The sequence below is a fragment of the Nerophis ophidion genome, linkage group LG02 (genome assembly GCF_033978795.1).
Source record: "Nerophis ophidion isolate RoL-2023_Sa linkage group LG02, RoL_Noph_v1.0, whole genome shotgun sequence".
NCBI classification, from domain to species: Eukaryota; Metazoa; Chordata; class Actinopteri; order Syngnathiformes; family Syngnathidae; genus Nerophis; species Nerophis ophidion.
This window is the reverse complement of record NC_084612.1, coordinates 4,619,261-4,636,952: the sequence shown is the minus strand read 5'-3', so window position 1 is coordinate 4,636,952 and position 17,692 is coordinate 4,619,261. Positions and strand designations below refer to the sequence as shown.

General features: G+C 38.3%; 1 protein-coding gene across 1 annotated transcript in view; it reads right to left on the bottom strand.

Moving 5' to 3' along the window:
* The window catches only part of LOC133536246 (thrombospondin type-1 domain-containing protein 4-like), a 133,096-nt gene that overhangs the window by 31,563 nt on the left and 83,841 nt on the right, over nucleotides 1-17,692 (bottom strand). Inside the window, exon 8 of the mRNA XM_061876633.1 lies at nucleotides 2,676-2,880. Within this exon, the coding sequence (XP_061732617.1) occupies nucleotides 2,676-2,880 (205 nt within the window). The remainder of the gene's footprint in view (nucleotides 1-2,675; nucleotides 2,881-17,692) is intronic.

Here is a 17,692-nt window from a genome sequence, read left to right as displayed (position 1 = left end):
AAACTAATCACTAGTTGTAACCAAACAACTGACAAGCCATGCACTAATTACTAGCTGACAACTGGATCGTTATTTGTTAGCCGGCAAATAGTCCGGAGCTCACCAGCAGGCAACTAGAGTGCTAATCGCTAGCTGACAAGTAAATCGCTATCCAGCAACTAGTAAGCTAATCACTAGCTAGCAATCAAACAGCTGGCAAGTGGTGCGCTAATCACTAGCTGACAACTGGAGCACTAATGTTAGCTGGCATCTATAGTCCGGAGCTCACCAGCATGCAACTAGAGTGCTAATCGCTAGCTGACAAGTACATCTCTATCCAGCAACTAGTAAGCTAATCACTAGCTAGCAATCAAACAGCTGGCAAGCGGTGCGCTAATCGCTAGCTGACAACTAGAGCACTATTTTTTTAGCTGGCTACTAGTCCGGAGATCGCCAGCAGGCAACTAGAGTGCTAATCGCTAGCTGACAAGTAAGTCGCTATCCAGTAACTAGTAAACTAATCACTAGCTAGCAACCAAACAGCTGTCAAGCTGTGCGCTAATCGCTAGCTGACAACTAGAGCACTAATTGTTAGCTGGCAGCTATAGTCCGGAGATCGCCAGCAGGCAACTGGAGTGCTAATCGCTAGCAGACAAATAAATCGGTATCCAGCAATTTGTAAGATATTTACTAGCTACCAAATTAACAGCTGGCAAGCGGTGCGCTAATCGCTAGCTGACAACTAGAGCACTAATTGTTAGCTGGCAACTAGTCCGGAGATCACCAGCAGGCAACTAGAGTGCTAATCGCTATCTGACATGTAAATCGCTATCCAGCAACTAGTAAACTAATCACTAGTTGTAACCAAACAACTGACAAGCCATGCACTAATTACTAGCTGACAACTGGATCGTTATTTGTTAGCCGGCAAATAGTCCGGAGCTCACCAGCAGGCAACTAGAGTGCTAATCGCTAGCTGACAAGTAAATCGCTATCCAGCAACTAGTAAGCTAATCACTAGCTAGCAATCAAACAGCTGGCAAGTGGTGCGCTAATCACTAGCTGACAACTAGAGCACTAACTGTTAGCTGGCATCTAAAGTCCGGAGCTCACCAGCAGGTAACTAGAGTGCTAATCGCTAGCTGACACGTACATCTCTATCCAGCAACTAGTAAGCTAATCACTAGCTAGCAATCAAACAGCTGGCAAGTGGTGCGCTAATCGCTAGCTGACAACTAGAGCACTATTTTTTTAGCTGGCTACTAGTCCGGAGATCGCCAGCAGGCAACTAGAGTGCTAATCGCTAGCTGACAAGTAAGTCGCTATCCAGTACCTAGTAAACTAATCACTAGCTAGCAACCAAACAGCTGTCAAGCTGTGCGCTAATCGCTAGCTGACAACTAGAGCACTAATTGTTAGCTGGCAGCTATAGTCCGGAGATCGCCAGCAGGCAACTGGAGTGCTAATCGCTAGCAGACAAATAAAACCGGTATCCAGCAATTTGTAAGATATTTACTAGCTACCAAATTAACAGCTGGCAAGCGGTGCGCTAATCGCTAGCTGACAACTAGAGCACTAATTGTTAGCTGGCAACTAGTCCGGAGATCACCAGCAGGCAACTAGAGTGCTAATCGCTATCTGACAAGTAAATCGCTATCCAGCAACTAGTAAACTAATCACTAGTTGTAACCAAACAACTGACAAGCCATGCACTAATTACTAGCTGACAACTGGATCGTTATTTGTTAGCCGGCAAATAGTCCGGAGCTCACCAGCAGGCAACTAGAGTGCTAATCGCTAGCTGACAAGTAAATCGCTATCCAGCAACTAGTAAGCTAATCACTAGCTAGCAATCAAACAGCTGGCAAGTGGTGCGCTAATCACTAGCTGACAACTAGAGCACTAACTGTTAGCTGGCATCTATAGTCCGGAGCTCACCAGCAGGTAACTAGAGTGCTAATCGCTAGCTGACACGTACATCTCTATCCAGCAACTAGTAAGCTAATCACTAGCTAGCAATCAAACAGCTGGCAAGTGGTGCGCTAATCGCTAGCTGACAACTAGAGCACAATTTTTTTAGTTGGCAACTAGTCCGGAGATCGCCAGCCGGCAACGAGAGTGCTAATCGCTAGCTGACAGATAAATCGCTATCCAGCAACAAGTAAGCTAATCACTAGCTAGCAATCAAACAGCTGGCAAGCGGTGCGTTGATTGCAAGCTGACAACTCGATCCTTATTTGTTCGCTGGCAACCAGTTCACCGGCAACTAGAGTGCTAATCGCTAGCAGACAAATAAATCAGTATCCAGCAACTTGTAAGCTAATCACTAGGTAGCAAATTAACAGCTGGCAAGCGGTGCGCTAATCGCTAGCTGACAACTAGAGCAGTAATTGTTAGCTGGCAACTAGTCCGGAGATCGCCAGCAGGCAACTAGAGTGCTAATCGTTAGCTATCATGAAAACAATAACTTAGTTGTTTATATCTTAAAAATGCCTTTCCTAAACAAAACTACAGTGTGTTGGAATGTGTGTTTACATTTGTGGAAAAATGAAATATATGACAAAGTCCAATCGAGGAAATCTTTGAGGGGCCCCTGTTGTAGACCCCTGCTTTCCAGTGAATAGAGGCTCGCCAAGGGCCAAATAACAATTTTTGTTATTTAAGTCACGTTCGGACGGACGGAGTATCCCCCTCACCTAGGTAGTTGCGACTCTTGGCCATCTCCGTCACGTTGATCTTGGTGGCCCCTGGCGGGATCTCCGCGATCTTGTGGTAGCCGATCTTGGACAGGGAGTGCTGGAACACTCCCGAGACCAACCTGCAGGTGGCGTTGTCGCCTCCGCACACGCCGCAGGAGTCCGTCACCTTCCCGGAGCCCAGGTATCCATCGCAGCCCGGACTCTGTGGAGATTGCACCATGTATGCAGGCGTAAATAAAAACATACTGCTTTGTATTGCACATTGCTGCCCCCCGGTGGACTGGAGAGGAACATCATCAGTCCCAAAAATCAGTGGACGCTTCCCATGCTTAGATGGTTCAGTTTAGACCAGGGGTCACCAACCTTTTTGAAAGCAAGAGCTACTTCTTGGGTACTGATTAATGCAAAGGGCTACCAGTTTGATACACACTTAAATAAATTGCCAGAAATAGCCAATTTGCTCAATTTACCTTTAATTAATAAAGCTATATATATAAAAACATGGGTATTTCTGTCTGTCGTACATTTTTTTTCCTTTTACGGAAGGTTTTTGTAGAGAATAAATGATTAAAAAAAAAAAAAACACTTAATTGAACGGTTTAAAAGAGGAGAAAAAAGGAAAAAAATTAAATTCAACTTTGAAACATAGTTAATCTTCAATTTCGACTCTTTAAAATTCAAAATTCAACCAAAAAAAGAAGAGAAAAACTAGCTAATTCGAATCTTTTTTAAAAAATTTGAAAATTATTTATGGAACATCATTAGTAATTTTTCATGATTAAAATAATTTTTAGAATTTTGATGACATGTTTTAAATAGGTTAAAATCCAATCTGCATTTTGTTTGAATATATTACAAATTGGACCAAGCTATATTTCAAACAAAGACAAATCATTATTTCTTCTAAATTTTCCAGAACAAAAATTTCAAAAGAAATTCAAAAGACTTTGAAATAAGATTTAAATTTGATTACAAAGATTTTCTAGATTTGCCAGAATAATTTTTTTGAACTTTAATCATAATACGTTTGAAGAAGTATTTCACAAATATTCTTTGTCGAAAAAAACAGAAGCTAAAATGAAGAATTAAATCAAAATGTATTTATTATTCTTTACAATTAAAAAAAATAATTTTATTTGAACATTGATTTAAATTGTCAGGAAATAAGAGGAAGGAATTTAAAAGGTAAAAAGGTATGTGTTTAAAAATCCTAAAATCATTTTTAAGGTTGTATTTTTTTTTCTCTAAAATTGTCTTTCTGAAAGTTATAAGAAGCAAAGTATAAAAATAAATGATTTTTTTTAAACAAATGAAGACCAAGTCTTTAAAATATTTTCTTGGCTTTTCAAATTCTATTTGACTTTTGCCTCCCTTAGAATTAAAAATGTCGAGCAAAGCAAGACCAGCTTGCTAGTAAATAAATCAAATTAAAAAAAAATAGAGGCAGCTCACTGGTAAGTGCTGCTATTTGAGCTATTTTTAGAACAGGCCAGCGGGCGACTCATCTGGTCCTCACGGGCTACCTGGTGCCCGCGGGCACCGCGTTGGTGACCCCTGGTTTAGACCTTGACCACGTCCTGTCTCAGCCACGTTGCCTGTAGCTTGAGCACTGCTTCTCCTCACCTGCTCTTGTTTAGGTAATAAGCCTGGTTCACCTGTCCCTGATCACTAATCAGGGGCGTTTATCCCCAAGAGACCCTGGTTTTTTGACTAATGTTAAAGTTAAAGTACCAATGATTGTCACACACACACTAGGTGTGGCAAAATTATCCTCTGCATTTGACACATCACCCTTGATCACCCCCTGGGAGGTGAGGGGAGCAGTGAGCAGCAGCGGTGGCCGCGGCCAGGAATCATTTCTGGTGATTTAACCCCCAATTCCATCCCTTGATGCTGAGTGCCAAGCAGGGAGGTAGTGGGTCCCATTTTTATAGTCTTTGGTATGACTCGGCCGGGGTTTGAACTCACAGGGTGGACACTCTAACCACTAGGTCACTGAGTAGGTAATGTTGACAGTGTGCCTGCCTGGTCCTAAATAAAACACATTCTTTTCTGCACTTCGTCTACCGTCTCTGTGTCCGGGGGTCACGCCAATAGAAATCAAGCGCAACCGTGACACTTATGACATAAACAGGATCGTGTAAATTACTCAAATGTAAGTACGATCACTAGGCCAATGAGTAGGTAATGTTGACAGTGTGCCTGCCTGGTCCTAAATAAAACACATTCTTTTCTGCACTTCGTCTACCGTCTCTGTGTCCGGGGGTCATGCCAATAGAAATCAAATGCAACCGTGACACTGACGACATAAACAGGATCGTGTAAATTACTCAAATGTAAGTACGATCACTAGGCCACTGAGTAGGTAGTGTTGACCGTGTGCCTGCCCTGTCCTAAATAAAACACATTATTTTCTGCTCTCCATCTACCATCTCTTCCTCCTGGGGTCACGCCAATAGCAATCAAGCACAACCGATGACATAAACAGGATCGTGTAAATTACTCAAATGTTTAACCACTAGGCCACTGAGTAGGTAATGTTGACAGTGTGCCTGCCTTGTCCTAAATAAAACACGTTCTTTTTTGCACTCCGTCTACCGTCTCTTCGTTTCGGGGTCACGCCAATAGAAATCAAGCGCAACCGTGACACTGACGACATAAACAGGATCGTGTAAATCACTCAAATGTAAGTACGATCACTAGGCCAATGAGTAGGTAATGTTGACAGTGTGCCTGCCTTGTCCTGAATAAAACACATTCTTTTCTGCACTTCGTCTACCGTCTCTGTGTCCTGGGGTCACGCCAATAGAAATCAAGTGCAACCGAAGACATTAACAGGATCGTGTAAATCACTCAAATGTTTAACCACTAGGCCACTGAGTAGGTAATGTTGACAGTGTGCCTGCCTCGTCCTAAATAAAACACATTATTTTCTGCACTTCGTCTACCGTCTCTGTGTCCGGGGGTCACGCCAATAGAAATCAAGTGCAACCGATAACATAAACAGGATCGTGTAAATTACTCAAATGTTTAACCACTAGGCCACTGAGTAGGTAATGTTGACAGTGTGTCTGCCTTGTCCTAAATAAAACACATTCTTTTTTGCACTCCGTCTACCGTCTCTTCGTCCTGGGGTCACGCCAATAGAAATCAAGCGCAACCGTGACACTGACGACATAAACAGGATCGTGTAAATTACTCAAATGTAAGTACGATCACTAGGCCAATGAGTAGGTAATGTTGACAGTGTGCCTGCCTTGTCCTAAATAAAACACGTTCTTTTTTGCACTCCGTCTACCGTCTCTTCGTTTCGGGGTCACGCCAATAGAAATCAAGCGCAACCGTGACACTGACGACATAAACAGGATTGTGTAAATTACTCAAATGTAAATACGATCACTAGGCCACTGAGTAGATAATGTTGACAGTGTGCCTGCCTTGTCCTGAATAAAACACATTCTTTTTTGCACTCCGTCTACCGTCTCTTCGTCCTGGGGTCACGCCAATAAAAATCAAGCGCAACCGTGACACTGACGACATAAACAGGATCGTGTAAATTACTCAAATGTAAGTACGATCACTAGGCCACTGAGTAGGTAATGTTGACAGTGTGCCTGCCCTGTCCTAAATAAAACACATTATTTTCTGCACTCCATCTACCGTCTCTTCATCCTGGGGTCACGCCAATAGAAATCAAGTGCAACCGATGACATTAACAGGATCGTGTAAATTACTCAAATGTTTAACCACTAGGCCACTGAGTAGGTAATGTTGACAGTGTGCCTGCCTTGTCCTAAATAAAACACATTCTTTTTTGCACTCCGTCTACCGTCTCTTCGTGCTGGGGTCACGCCAATAGAAATCAAGCGCAACCGTGACACTGACGACATAAACAGGATTGTGTAAATTACTCAAATGTAAGTACGATCACTAGGCCAATGAGTAGGTAATGTTGACAGTGTGCCTGCCTCGTCCTAAATAAAACACATTCTTTTCTGCACTTCGTCTACCGTCTCTTCGTCCTGGGGTTTTTGTTGTAATATAGTTTCGGTAGGAGGAAAAAACACGACACACATTGCAAAAATTCAGTGTTCAAAAGTCTCATGACAGGGGCGGGGGAAGCGGGGGTGTTCGAAGCTTAATGCGAAGTTTGTTCTCCCAGGTTGCAGACGGACTATTTCGGACCTGGCGTGAAGGTAGAAACATATTTATTAATCTAACTATCAAAAAAGGGACAAACAAAAGGCGCAGAAAGGGAAGGCACAACTTAACGCAGGAAACTAAAGCTAACACTTAGATCAGTGGTTCTCAAGTGGGGGTACGCGTACCCCCTGGGGGTACTTGAAGGTATGGCAAGGGGTACGTGAGATCTTTTTAAAATATTCTAAAAATAGCAACAATTCAAAAATCCTTTATAAATATATCTATTGAATAATACTTCAACAAAATATGAATTTAAGTTCAAAAAACACATCTGCGGTCCTCTCCAAGGTTTCTCATAGTCATTCACATTGACATCCCACTGGGTTTTGTGAGTTTTTCCTTGCCCCTACGTGGCAAGGATGTCCTCATGGCTGGTGCAGCCCTTTGAGACACTTGTGATTTAGGGCTATATAAACAAACATTGATTGATTGATATTTGCATGTCTGGTGACACATTATCTGTATGTAATATTGGCTGCATTTCTGTTGTTCGGGTGCCATGTTGTTCCAGACCACAGCAAATATTACCTAGCTTGCCAAAGATTGTGATAAATCCATAAAAGAAGACAGCTTGCCGTTTCCCGAATCTTGGAAACAAACATCTATACCTTTGGCCATTCTGAGCCAGTCATACTCAGGAGTTATCTTACACTCTGAGAAGTTTTACTAATGTTTTTTAATGTTGTAAAAATGTGTAGAATAAATACTATATTTCAACATTTCTGTCGATGAAGATTTGGTTTCCTTTGTCTTGTGAATTGCATGTTTTATTTTGAAAACTAACTCCTCTTGTTTCAGACCACTTGCCCTTCCTCTTGTGTCATCAGTCTGATGTCATTTCTGACCCCTGATTGTTTCCACCTGTTTTCCATTACCCTCATGTGTCATATAAGCCCACGCCTCCCCGTGTTGTGTGCCAGATTGTCTCGAGTTTTCGTGCCTGTCTTGCTTCCATGTCCATGTCCATGCCTCGCCCCACGCTTATATTCCTGCATCCTGAATTCCCACGCTGCTATTTTGAGTTTGACTTTTCTCCTCCTCAGTTGAGTGATTGGGTTATTTAGTTTTTTCAACCGAAAGTGGTAAGTTATTTATTTTTTTCCTACGAATCTTTCTTTCCTCAAATTTATTGAGTGATTTTTTGTTAACCATTATTAGATTAAGATTAAGTGTAGAAATTGTCATTGTCATTGTTTTCTTCCTCCTGTTGGAGCGTTTTATGTTAATACGTTTTATAGCAGACACGGCGCTAATTATATTTTGTCTTTGTTTTTGTATTTTGTATTTTCCTCCGTTTAGGAGAGGTTCTCGGTTGTTCCGTTTTTTTGGAACCTTTTTCGACAGTTTTTTGCTATTTGTAGATATTGTATTACTCTGACTCTGGATGTGAAAGAGCCTTCAAAATAAAAGCCTAACAAAGTATCCCTACTCTGCATCTGAGTTCAATCCTTTGTCCAAGCCTGACATTGCCTTCATTATATCACTTATATAAGACTTTCAAAGTCATTTTGATAGTAGGCTAATACAACTAATATAGACACTTACATCATGTGTTGCCTTCATTATAACACTTATAAAATACTTTCAAAGTCATTTTGATAGTAGGCTAATATAGCTAATATAGACACTTACATCATGTGTTGCCTTCATTATAACATTTATATAAGACTTTTAAAGTCATTTTGATAGTAGGCTAATACAACTAATATAGACACTTACATCATGTGTTGCCTTCATTATAACACTTATAAAATACTTTTAAAGTCATTTTGATAGTAGGCTAATATAGCTAATATAGACACTTGCATCATGTGTTGCCTTCATCATAACATTTATGTAAGACTTTTAAAGTCATTTTGATAGTAGGTTAATACAACTAATATAGACACTTACATCATGTGTTGCCTTCATTATAACATTTATATAAGACTTTTAAAGTAATTTTGATAGTAGGTTAATATAGCTAATATAGACACTTACATCATGTGTTGTCTTCATTATAACACTTATAAAAGACTTTTAAAGTCATTTTGATAGTAGGCTAATATAGCTAATATAGACACTTGCATCATGTGTTGCCTTCATTATAACATTTATATAAGACTTTTAAAGTCATTTTGATAGTAGGTTAATATAGGTAATATAGACACTTGCATCATATGTTGCCTTCATCATAACACTTATATAAGACTTTTAAAGTCATTTTCATAGTAGGCTAATATAGACACTTACATCATGTGTTGCCTTCATTATAACACTTATATAAGACTTTTAAAGTCATTTTCATAGTAGGCTAATATAGACACTTACATCATGCGTTCCCTTCATTATAACACTTATATAAGACTTTTAAAGTCATTTTGATAGTAGGCTAATATAGCTAATATAGACAATTGCATCAGGTATTGCCTTCATTATAACACCTATATAAGACTTTTAAAGTCAATTTGATAGTAGGCTAATATAGCTAATATAGACACTTACATCATGCGTTGTCTTCATTATAACACTTATAAAAGACTTTTAAAGTCATTTTGATAGTAGGCTAATATAGCTAAATAGACACTTACATCATGTGTTGCCTTCATTATAACACTTATAAAATACTTTTAAAGTCATTTTGATAGTAGGCTAATATAGCTAATATAGACAATTGCATCAGGTATTGCCTTCATTATAACACCTATATAAGACTTTTAAAGTCAATTTGATAGTAGGCTAATATAGCTAATATAGACACTTACATCATGTGTTGTCTTCATTATAACACTTATAAAAGACTTTTAAAGTCATTTTGATAGTAGGCTAATATAGCTAAATAGACACTTGCATAATGTGTTGCCTTCATTATAACACTTATATAAGACTTTTAAAGTCATTTTGATAGTAGGCCAATATAGAGACTTACATCCTGTGTTGCCTTCATTATAACACTTATATAAGACTTTTAAAGTCATGTTGATAGTAGGCTAATATAGCTAATATAGACACTTACATCATGCGTTGCCTTCATTATAACACTTATATAAGACTTTTAAAGTCATGTTGATAGTAGGCTAATATAGCTAATATAGACACTTACATCATGTGTTGCCTTCATTATAACATTTATATAAGACTTTTAAAGTCATTTTGATAGTAGGTTAATATAGCTAATATAGACACTTGCATCATGTGTTGCCTTCATCATAACACTTATATAAGACTTTTAAAGTCATTTTCATAGTAGGCTAATATAGACACTTACATCATGCGTTCCCTTCATTATAACACTTATATAAGACTTTTAAAGTCATTTTGATAGTAGGCTAATATAGCTAATATAGACACTTGTATCATGTGTTGCCTTCATCATAACACTTATATAAGACTTTTAAAGTCATTTTGATAGTAGGCCAATATAGCTAATATAGACACTTACATCATGCGTTGCCTTCATTATAACACTTATATAAGACTTTTAAAGTCATTTTGATAGTAGGCTAATATAGCTAATATAGACACTTGCATCATGTGTTGCCTTCATTATAACATTTATATAAGACTTTTAAAGTCATTTTGATAGTAGGCTAATACAACTAATATAGACACTTACATCATGTGTTGCCTTCATTATAACACTTATAAAATACTTTTAAAGTCATTTTGATAGTAGGCTAATATAGCTAATATAGACACTTGCATCATGTGTTGCCTTCATTATAACACTTATAAAAGACTTTTAAAGTCATTTTGATAGTAGGCTACTATAGCTAAATAGACACTTGCATAATGTGTTGCCTTCATTATAACACTTATATAAGACTTTTAAAGTCATTTTGATAGTAGGCTAATATAGCTAATATAGACACTTGCATCATGTGTTGCCTTCATTATAACACTTATATAAGACTTTTAAAGTCATTTTCATAGTAGGCTAATATAGCTAATATAGACACTTACATCATGTGTTGCCTTCATCATAACACTTATATAAGACTTTTAAAGTAATTTTGATAGTAGGCTAGTATAGCCAATATAGAGACTTACATCATGTGTTGCCTTCATTATAACACTTATAAAATACTTTTAAAGTCATTTTGATAGTAGGCTAATATAGACACTTCCATCATGTGTTGCCTTCATTAAAACACTTATATAAGACGTTTAAAATCATTTTGATAGTAGGCTAATATAGCTAATATAGACTCTTACATAATGTGTTGCCTTCATTAAATTACTTATATAAGACTTTTAAAGTCATTTTGATAGTAGGCTAATATAGCTAATATAGACACTTACATCATGTGTTGCCTTCATTAAATTACTTATATAAGACTTTTAAAGTCATTTTGATAGTAGGCTAATATAGACACATCATGTGTTGCCTTCATTGCAACACTTATATAGGACTTTTAAAGTCATTTTGATAGTAGGCTAATATAGCTAATATAGACACTTACATCATGTGTTGCCATCATTAAATCACTTATATAAAAGTATTTTCATTTTTAGCGGTTCCAGATCGATTTATATTTTGTGTTTGCGGTCCAATTCGGCTCTTTCAACGTTTTGGGTTGCTGACCCCTGATTTAAAGGAAGGCAAAGATAAAAGTGCAGAAAAAGTGAAGCAAGTCTGGAATGGCACAGCTCAACAAAGAGTTTAAATGTGATCCTCCAGCTGGAAAAAATAAAGAAAAAAGTCACCTGTTTAGGGGGGAAAAAAAGCCAAGTGAAAGTCTCTAAAAGCAGCCGTGTCGAGCTGTTACTGACATGATGACTACTAAATAGCTCTTCGGTCATTTTTATCTGAAGAAAATGGAGAAAAGCGTTCCGCTCGTAAAACAAACGCCGTCACTTCTACGGGGTCACCAGCGGCCACTTGGACGGGGAACACGCGACTCGAGGAAAACGTGCAAAAGTTATACACATAAAACCAGCTGCGTGGCTCTGTCCATCCTTTATCTGACCTGTCAATGAAATATCATATAACCAGACACTTTTAAGAGAGACGCTCTTACGGGAAAAGTCAAAACGTCATCGCTATCAAAACAACACCTAACGTTTAAGGAAGACTAATGCTGGGAAGATAGTGACGACTCATCCTAGCTTAGCAGCTCATTTACCTGAGAGAAGACGACAAAAAAAAACATTGCTCTGCGGTTGACAAAAGTACCGATAACACTGTAATGAGATTCACCGAGGATAAATTGAGTGATTGATTGAAACTTTTATTAGTAGATTGCACAGTACAGTACAGGGGTCGGGAACCTTTTTTGGCTGAGAGAGTCATGAAAGACAAATATTTTAAAATGTATTTCCGTGAGAGCCATATAATATTTTTAACACTTAAAGTGTCAGGTTCAAACACTGATGACATTTATTAAACAGACAAGAAGCAAGGAATTAAACAGAGACAGGATTCAATTTAGCTCAATGAGGAGAAACGCGTAGACCCTGTACCCTTGTAAAGTGTCGTCCCACATTCTGACAAGAGAATTCTATGCCTCCTCTTTTATTTTGACTTTCCATGATTACAACAAAAATAGATGCATCTCTTATTCTTTTTAATAACGTTGTTATTCCGAAGCTAACAAATAATAAATAAAATACTTTTGACCATTAATGCGACTTCTTGAACAGGTGCGAAAGAAACAGATGGATGGATTCAAATGCATGAGAATGTTTTATATTTTGAACGTTATTTTTAACACTATGATTACCAGCGGAATTATTAATTAATTATCGTGTTAAGCAACGTCAGCTAAGATTATTCTGAGGCCAGATGCAGTCATCAAAAAGAGCCACATCTGGCTCGAGAACCATAGGTTCCGTACCCCTGGTACAGTACATCCATCCATCCATCCCTTTTCTGCCGCTTATTCCCGTTCGGGGTCGCGGGGGGCGCTGGCGCCTATCTCAGCTACAATCGGGCGGAAGGCGGGGTACACCCTGGACAAGTCGCCACCTCATCGCAGGGCCAACACAGATAGACAGACAACATTCACACTCACATTCACACACTAGGGCCAATTTAGTGTTGCCAATCAACCTATCACCAGGTGCATGTCTTTGGAAGTGGGAGGAAGCCGGAGTACCCGGAGGGAACCCACGCATTCACGGGGAGAACATGCAGACTCCACACAGAAAGATCCCGTGTGTGTGTGTGTGTGTGTGTGTGTGTGTGTGTGTGTGTGTGTGTGTGTGTGTGTGTGTGTGTGTGTGTGTGTGTGAAAAGCCTACGCAAAGGAAGTGCCTTTAAGGTTTATTGGCGCGCCGTACATCTCCCTAGGTCCGTGTACACAGCTGTGTTTTAAAAAGTCAAAAATTTAACTTTTTGGAATTGATCCTGATAATTTTTAAAACAATACCGATAATTTCCGATATTACATTTTAAAGTTATTTGTTCTGTTGTGTTTATGTTGTGTTACTGTGCGGATGTTCTCCCGAAATGTGTCTGTCATTCTTGTTTGGTGTGGGTTCACAGTGTGGCGCATATTTGTAACAGTGTTAAAGTTGTTCATACGGCCACCCTCTGTGTGACCTGTATTGCTGTTGACCAAGTATGTGTTGCATTCAGTTGTGTGTGTGTGTGTGTGTGTGTGTGTGTGTGTGTGTGTGTGTGTGTGTGTGTGTGTGTGTGTGTGTGTGTGTGTGTGTGTGTGTGTGTGTGTGTGTGTGTGTGTGTGTGTGTGTGTGTGTGAAAAGCCTACGCAAAGGAAGTGCCTTTAAGGTTTATTGGCGCGCCGTACATCTCCCAAGGGCCGTGTACACAGCTGCGTTTTAAAAAGTCAAAAATTTAACTTTTTGGAATTGATCCTGATAATTTTTAAAACAATACCGATAATTTCCGATATTACATTGTAAAGTTATTTGTTCTGTTGTGTTTATGTTGTGTTACGGTGCGGATGTTCTCCCGAAATGTGTCTGCCATTCTTGTTTGGTGTTAGTTCACAGTGTGGCACATATTTGTAACAGTGTTAAAGTTCTTTATACGGCCACCCTCAGTGTGACCTGTATGGCTGTTGACCAAGTATGCTTTGCATTCACGGCGTTTTAAAAAGTCAAAAATCCTGATAATTTTTAAACCGATAGCGATAATTTCCGATTTTACATTTTAAAGCATTTATCGGCCGATAATATCGGCAGTCTGATATTATCGGACATCCCTACTGGCAAGCGATTCCAAGGAATTGATACACTCGGAGCCGATTCCAAACAGAACCGGTGTTTGATTCCCATCCCTATATGCGAGTAAGGTACAAACACCGGCTCTCATTGTGGTCTTCAAAACTCAAATCTGTGGCTGAATCGTCACTTCCTCGGCGAGCAAAATCCATCGTAAAAACAAAACAAAAAACAGAAGTGTCGCTGATGTCGCTATTTTAACAAACCCTAAAAGAGAAACCTCGACATGTTTTTTTATGGAAGGAAAACTCCGCTCTCTACCACATGAGTGACTTTCTCCCAGTGGGTTGCTCCCAGCTGCCATCTGCCTTCTTTGCAGGAACCCTAGAGGGGTTTTATATATTTTCTTTTTTTAAAACCTCGCTAGATCCCATTTTCATCTGGAAATGGTTATGTGAGGCTCCTAGTTCACTATGGAAAAGAATAACACTGTCTTAAACCTAAATCCTGACTGGGTATTTTTCCCACAAGGCAGGCGCACACACACACACACACACACACACACACACACACACACACACACACACACACACGCACACACATTCTGTAATTTCTGACCTTCTTGAAACCTCCGAAAAATGCCCACCTCTTTAAGACCACCCTTAATAGATGTACAAAGATGTGTATTTACAACTTTAAAAATATATACACAGTATGCAAATGCAAAAAAGCCCACGCAAAGCTTCCTTTGCGTAGGCTTTTCACACACACACACACACACACACACATACACACACACACACACAAGTGAATGCCAAGCATACTTGGTCAACAGCCATACAGGTCACACTGAGGGTGGCCGTATGAACAACTTTAACACTGTTACAAATATGCGCCACACTGTGAGCTAACACCAAACAAGAATGACGGACACATTTCGAGAGAGTTGGAATTTCACAACAAAAAAGTTCACAATTCCACAAGAAAAAGTTGGAAGTTTGGGAATATTAAAATAAAAGTTGTCATTTTACTCAATGCAAGTCAACATTTTACAAGAAAAACTGGACATTTGTGCAATGTTATGATAAAAGTTGGAATTTTACTCAATAACAGTGGCAATTTTACAAGAAAAGCTTAAGATTTTGGCAATTTTAGGAAAAAGGGTCGGAATTTTACCCGACAAAAGTCACAATTCTATAAGAAAACTTGAAAATGTCGTCAATATTATAATAATATTGATTGATTGATTGAAACTTTTATTAGTAGATTGCACAGTTCAGCACATATTCCGTACAATTGACCACTAAATGGTAACACCCAATAAGTTTTTCAACTTGTCTAAGTCCGCCACACCCATGGGATCAATGTTTTGTTTTGGTCATGTTTGGTTTTGTTGTTTGGACATTCAGTTCTTGTTCCTGCACTTCCTTGTTTGTCTTGTTACCATAGCAACTCATTAGTTTTCACCTTGTCCTCATGTCACGCCCCTGTCCTCATGTCTCACGCCTGTTTGTAATCACCATAGTATTATTTAAGCCACAGTAACCAGATAGTCAGCCTGGCAACATCACCTCCTTCTCACGTCTACCACCTGCTACGCACCTTGCTATGATCCATGTCTCGTTCACGTTTCCATGTCAAGTAAGTTTTTTGTTTATAGTTCATAGTCAATTGCCTTTGTGCTAGTTTCCTTAGGCAGTTTTTGTACCGCCATCGTGCGCGCTTTTTGTTGGTTCCTGTTTTTTAGTTGTAGTGTCAAAATAAAAAGATGCCATCGCTGTTTCCACTTCATTCGATTTGCACCTCGGGAAAACTCTCCTTGTCCAAGTTTGACAAAGTCGGGGTCCACGTTAATCAATTCATGGTATAATAATCTGAATTTTACTTGGCAAAATTATGACAAAAGTCATTTTACCCCCAAAAAATTCACTATTTTACAAGAACAACTAAAAATTGGCAATATTGTGATATAAGTCAGAATTGAATATGACAAATGCCACCCTTTAAGGAAAAAGTTATAATTTTACATTAAAAAGTGATAATTTTACAAGAAAATATTGTAACATTACAGAAACAGAAAGAATATGGGAAAAGATTTCTAATTTTACAAGAAAAAAATCGACAAATTGTGTGAAAAAGACTTAGTTCATTTGTTTGTTTTTTTGTTTGTAATTGGTTTTCAAGCTTCATTATTTACGTCAAGTTATTACAGTATGTCTCTCTATACATATTTATTCAATTATTTTTTTTATTAATTTTGGCCAAGGGGGGCACATTTCAATTTCTTACACACACTTCTTAATACTTATGTTGGCCAGAGGGGGAGCACTTCAAATTTTTTTTTACGCACACTTGTTATTTCATATGTTGACCAGAGGGGGAGCACTTTTAAATCCGACACACAGTCAATTTAAATAAGCCCTCCTTTGTGGGACTGCCCTAATTTTGATAAATTTTTTCTATAAAATGTAATGGTTTTCTCTATTGGGGCCATGGTTTTGGTCCTAACTTGTTCCCCAGTCCTCATATGGAAGGTACTTTTCCTTGTTGATGTCTCAAAAAGGGTAGAAATATAAGAATCCACACACGACAGAAGAGAGTTGAAGATGTGCAGTAGAAAGCCTTCATTCTTACACAACAACAACATTAACCCTGCTGTCATTATGTAAGACGCATGATTCCGACAAACAAAGCTTGTGTCCCTCTACGGTGCATTTTCAGAGCAAATTATGGCTGATTTACAAACAAAAAACGAATAAATTAACGTTGTTTGGTCCATTTCGAAGGATTTGACTAGTATTAAAACAAGCGTGTGATTTAGAGATTAGATGTTCGCAAACGAATCGAGTCTTTTGAAGGTCGCACACTCTGGAACGATATCCTTCTCCATGTGAGACAGGCCCCTTCTTTGACTACAATTAAGACCCTTCTTAAAACCCATTTTTACTAATTGGCTTTTAACTCAGCATGAGACTTTGAAATGTTTAAACTGTTTTTAACGTTTTACCTGCCTCTTTATATATATATATATATATATATATATATATGTATATATATATGTATACATACATATATATATATATATGTATGTATATATATATATTTACATATATATATATATACATATATATAGGGACCCCATTTAAATTGGGTCCCTCGGTAAATTTTCGGGGTTCCACTTTATTGCAACTGTCTTGAAAACAAATGATCAATGTATGCATTATCCTGTTATATCTCACATTCTATATTGTGTTCTGGAAAAAGTTACTTAATTCATTTTTTTAAAATTATATTACAAAAGAAAACAAATGTTTATGCACATGTAAATGCATTCAGTTAAAAAACATTCCTTCATGGATCTGCCGGGAATTTTTTCTATATTTTTATTGTAATATTTTCAGAATGTGTCTGTTCTAGGGTTGTCCCGAGCTGATATTTGGATCGGAACGGCCACCGATATTTGCCAAAAAATGCGTATCGGCAAGGCATGGGAAAATGTCGATCCAGATCCAGTTTTTAAAAATAATCCGGTCCATGTTTTCCAACACACCAATTTAAAAATTACGTTCCACTCTTCTGCTACTCCCTACGCTCAGTTCCGCATTTTCCAGCACACCTTCAACACATCCACAGGTCTGTGTTCTAACCGTTAAGACACTGTGTGAATTAAAATTTACGGTAAAAATGTTAGCTGTGTGGGATTA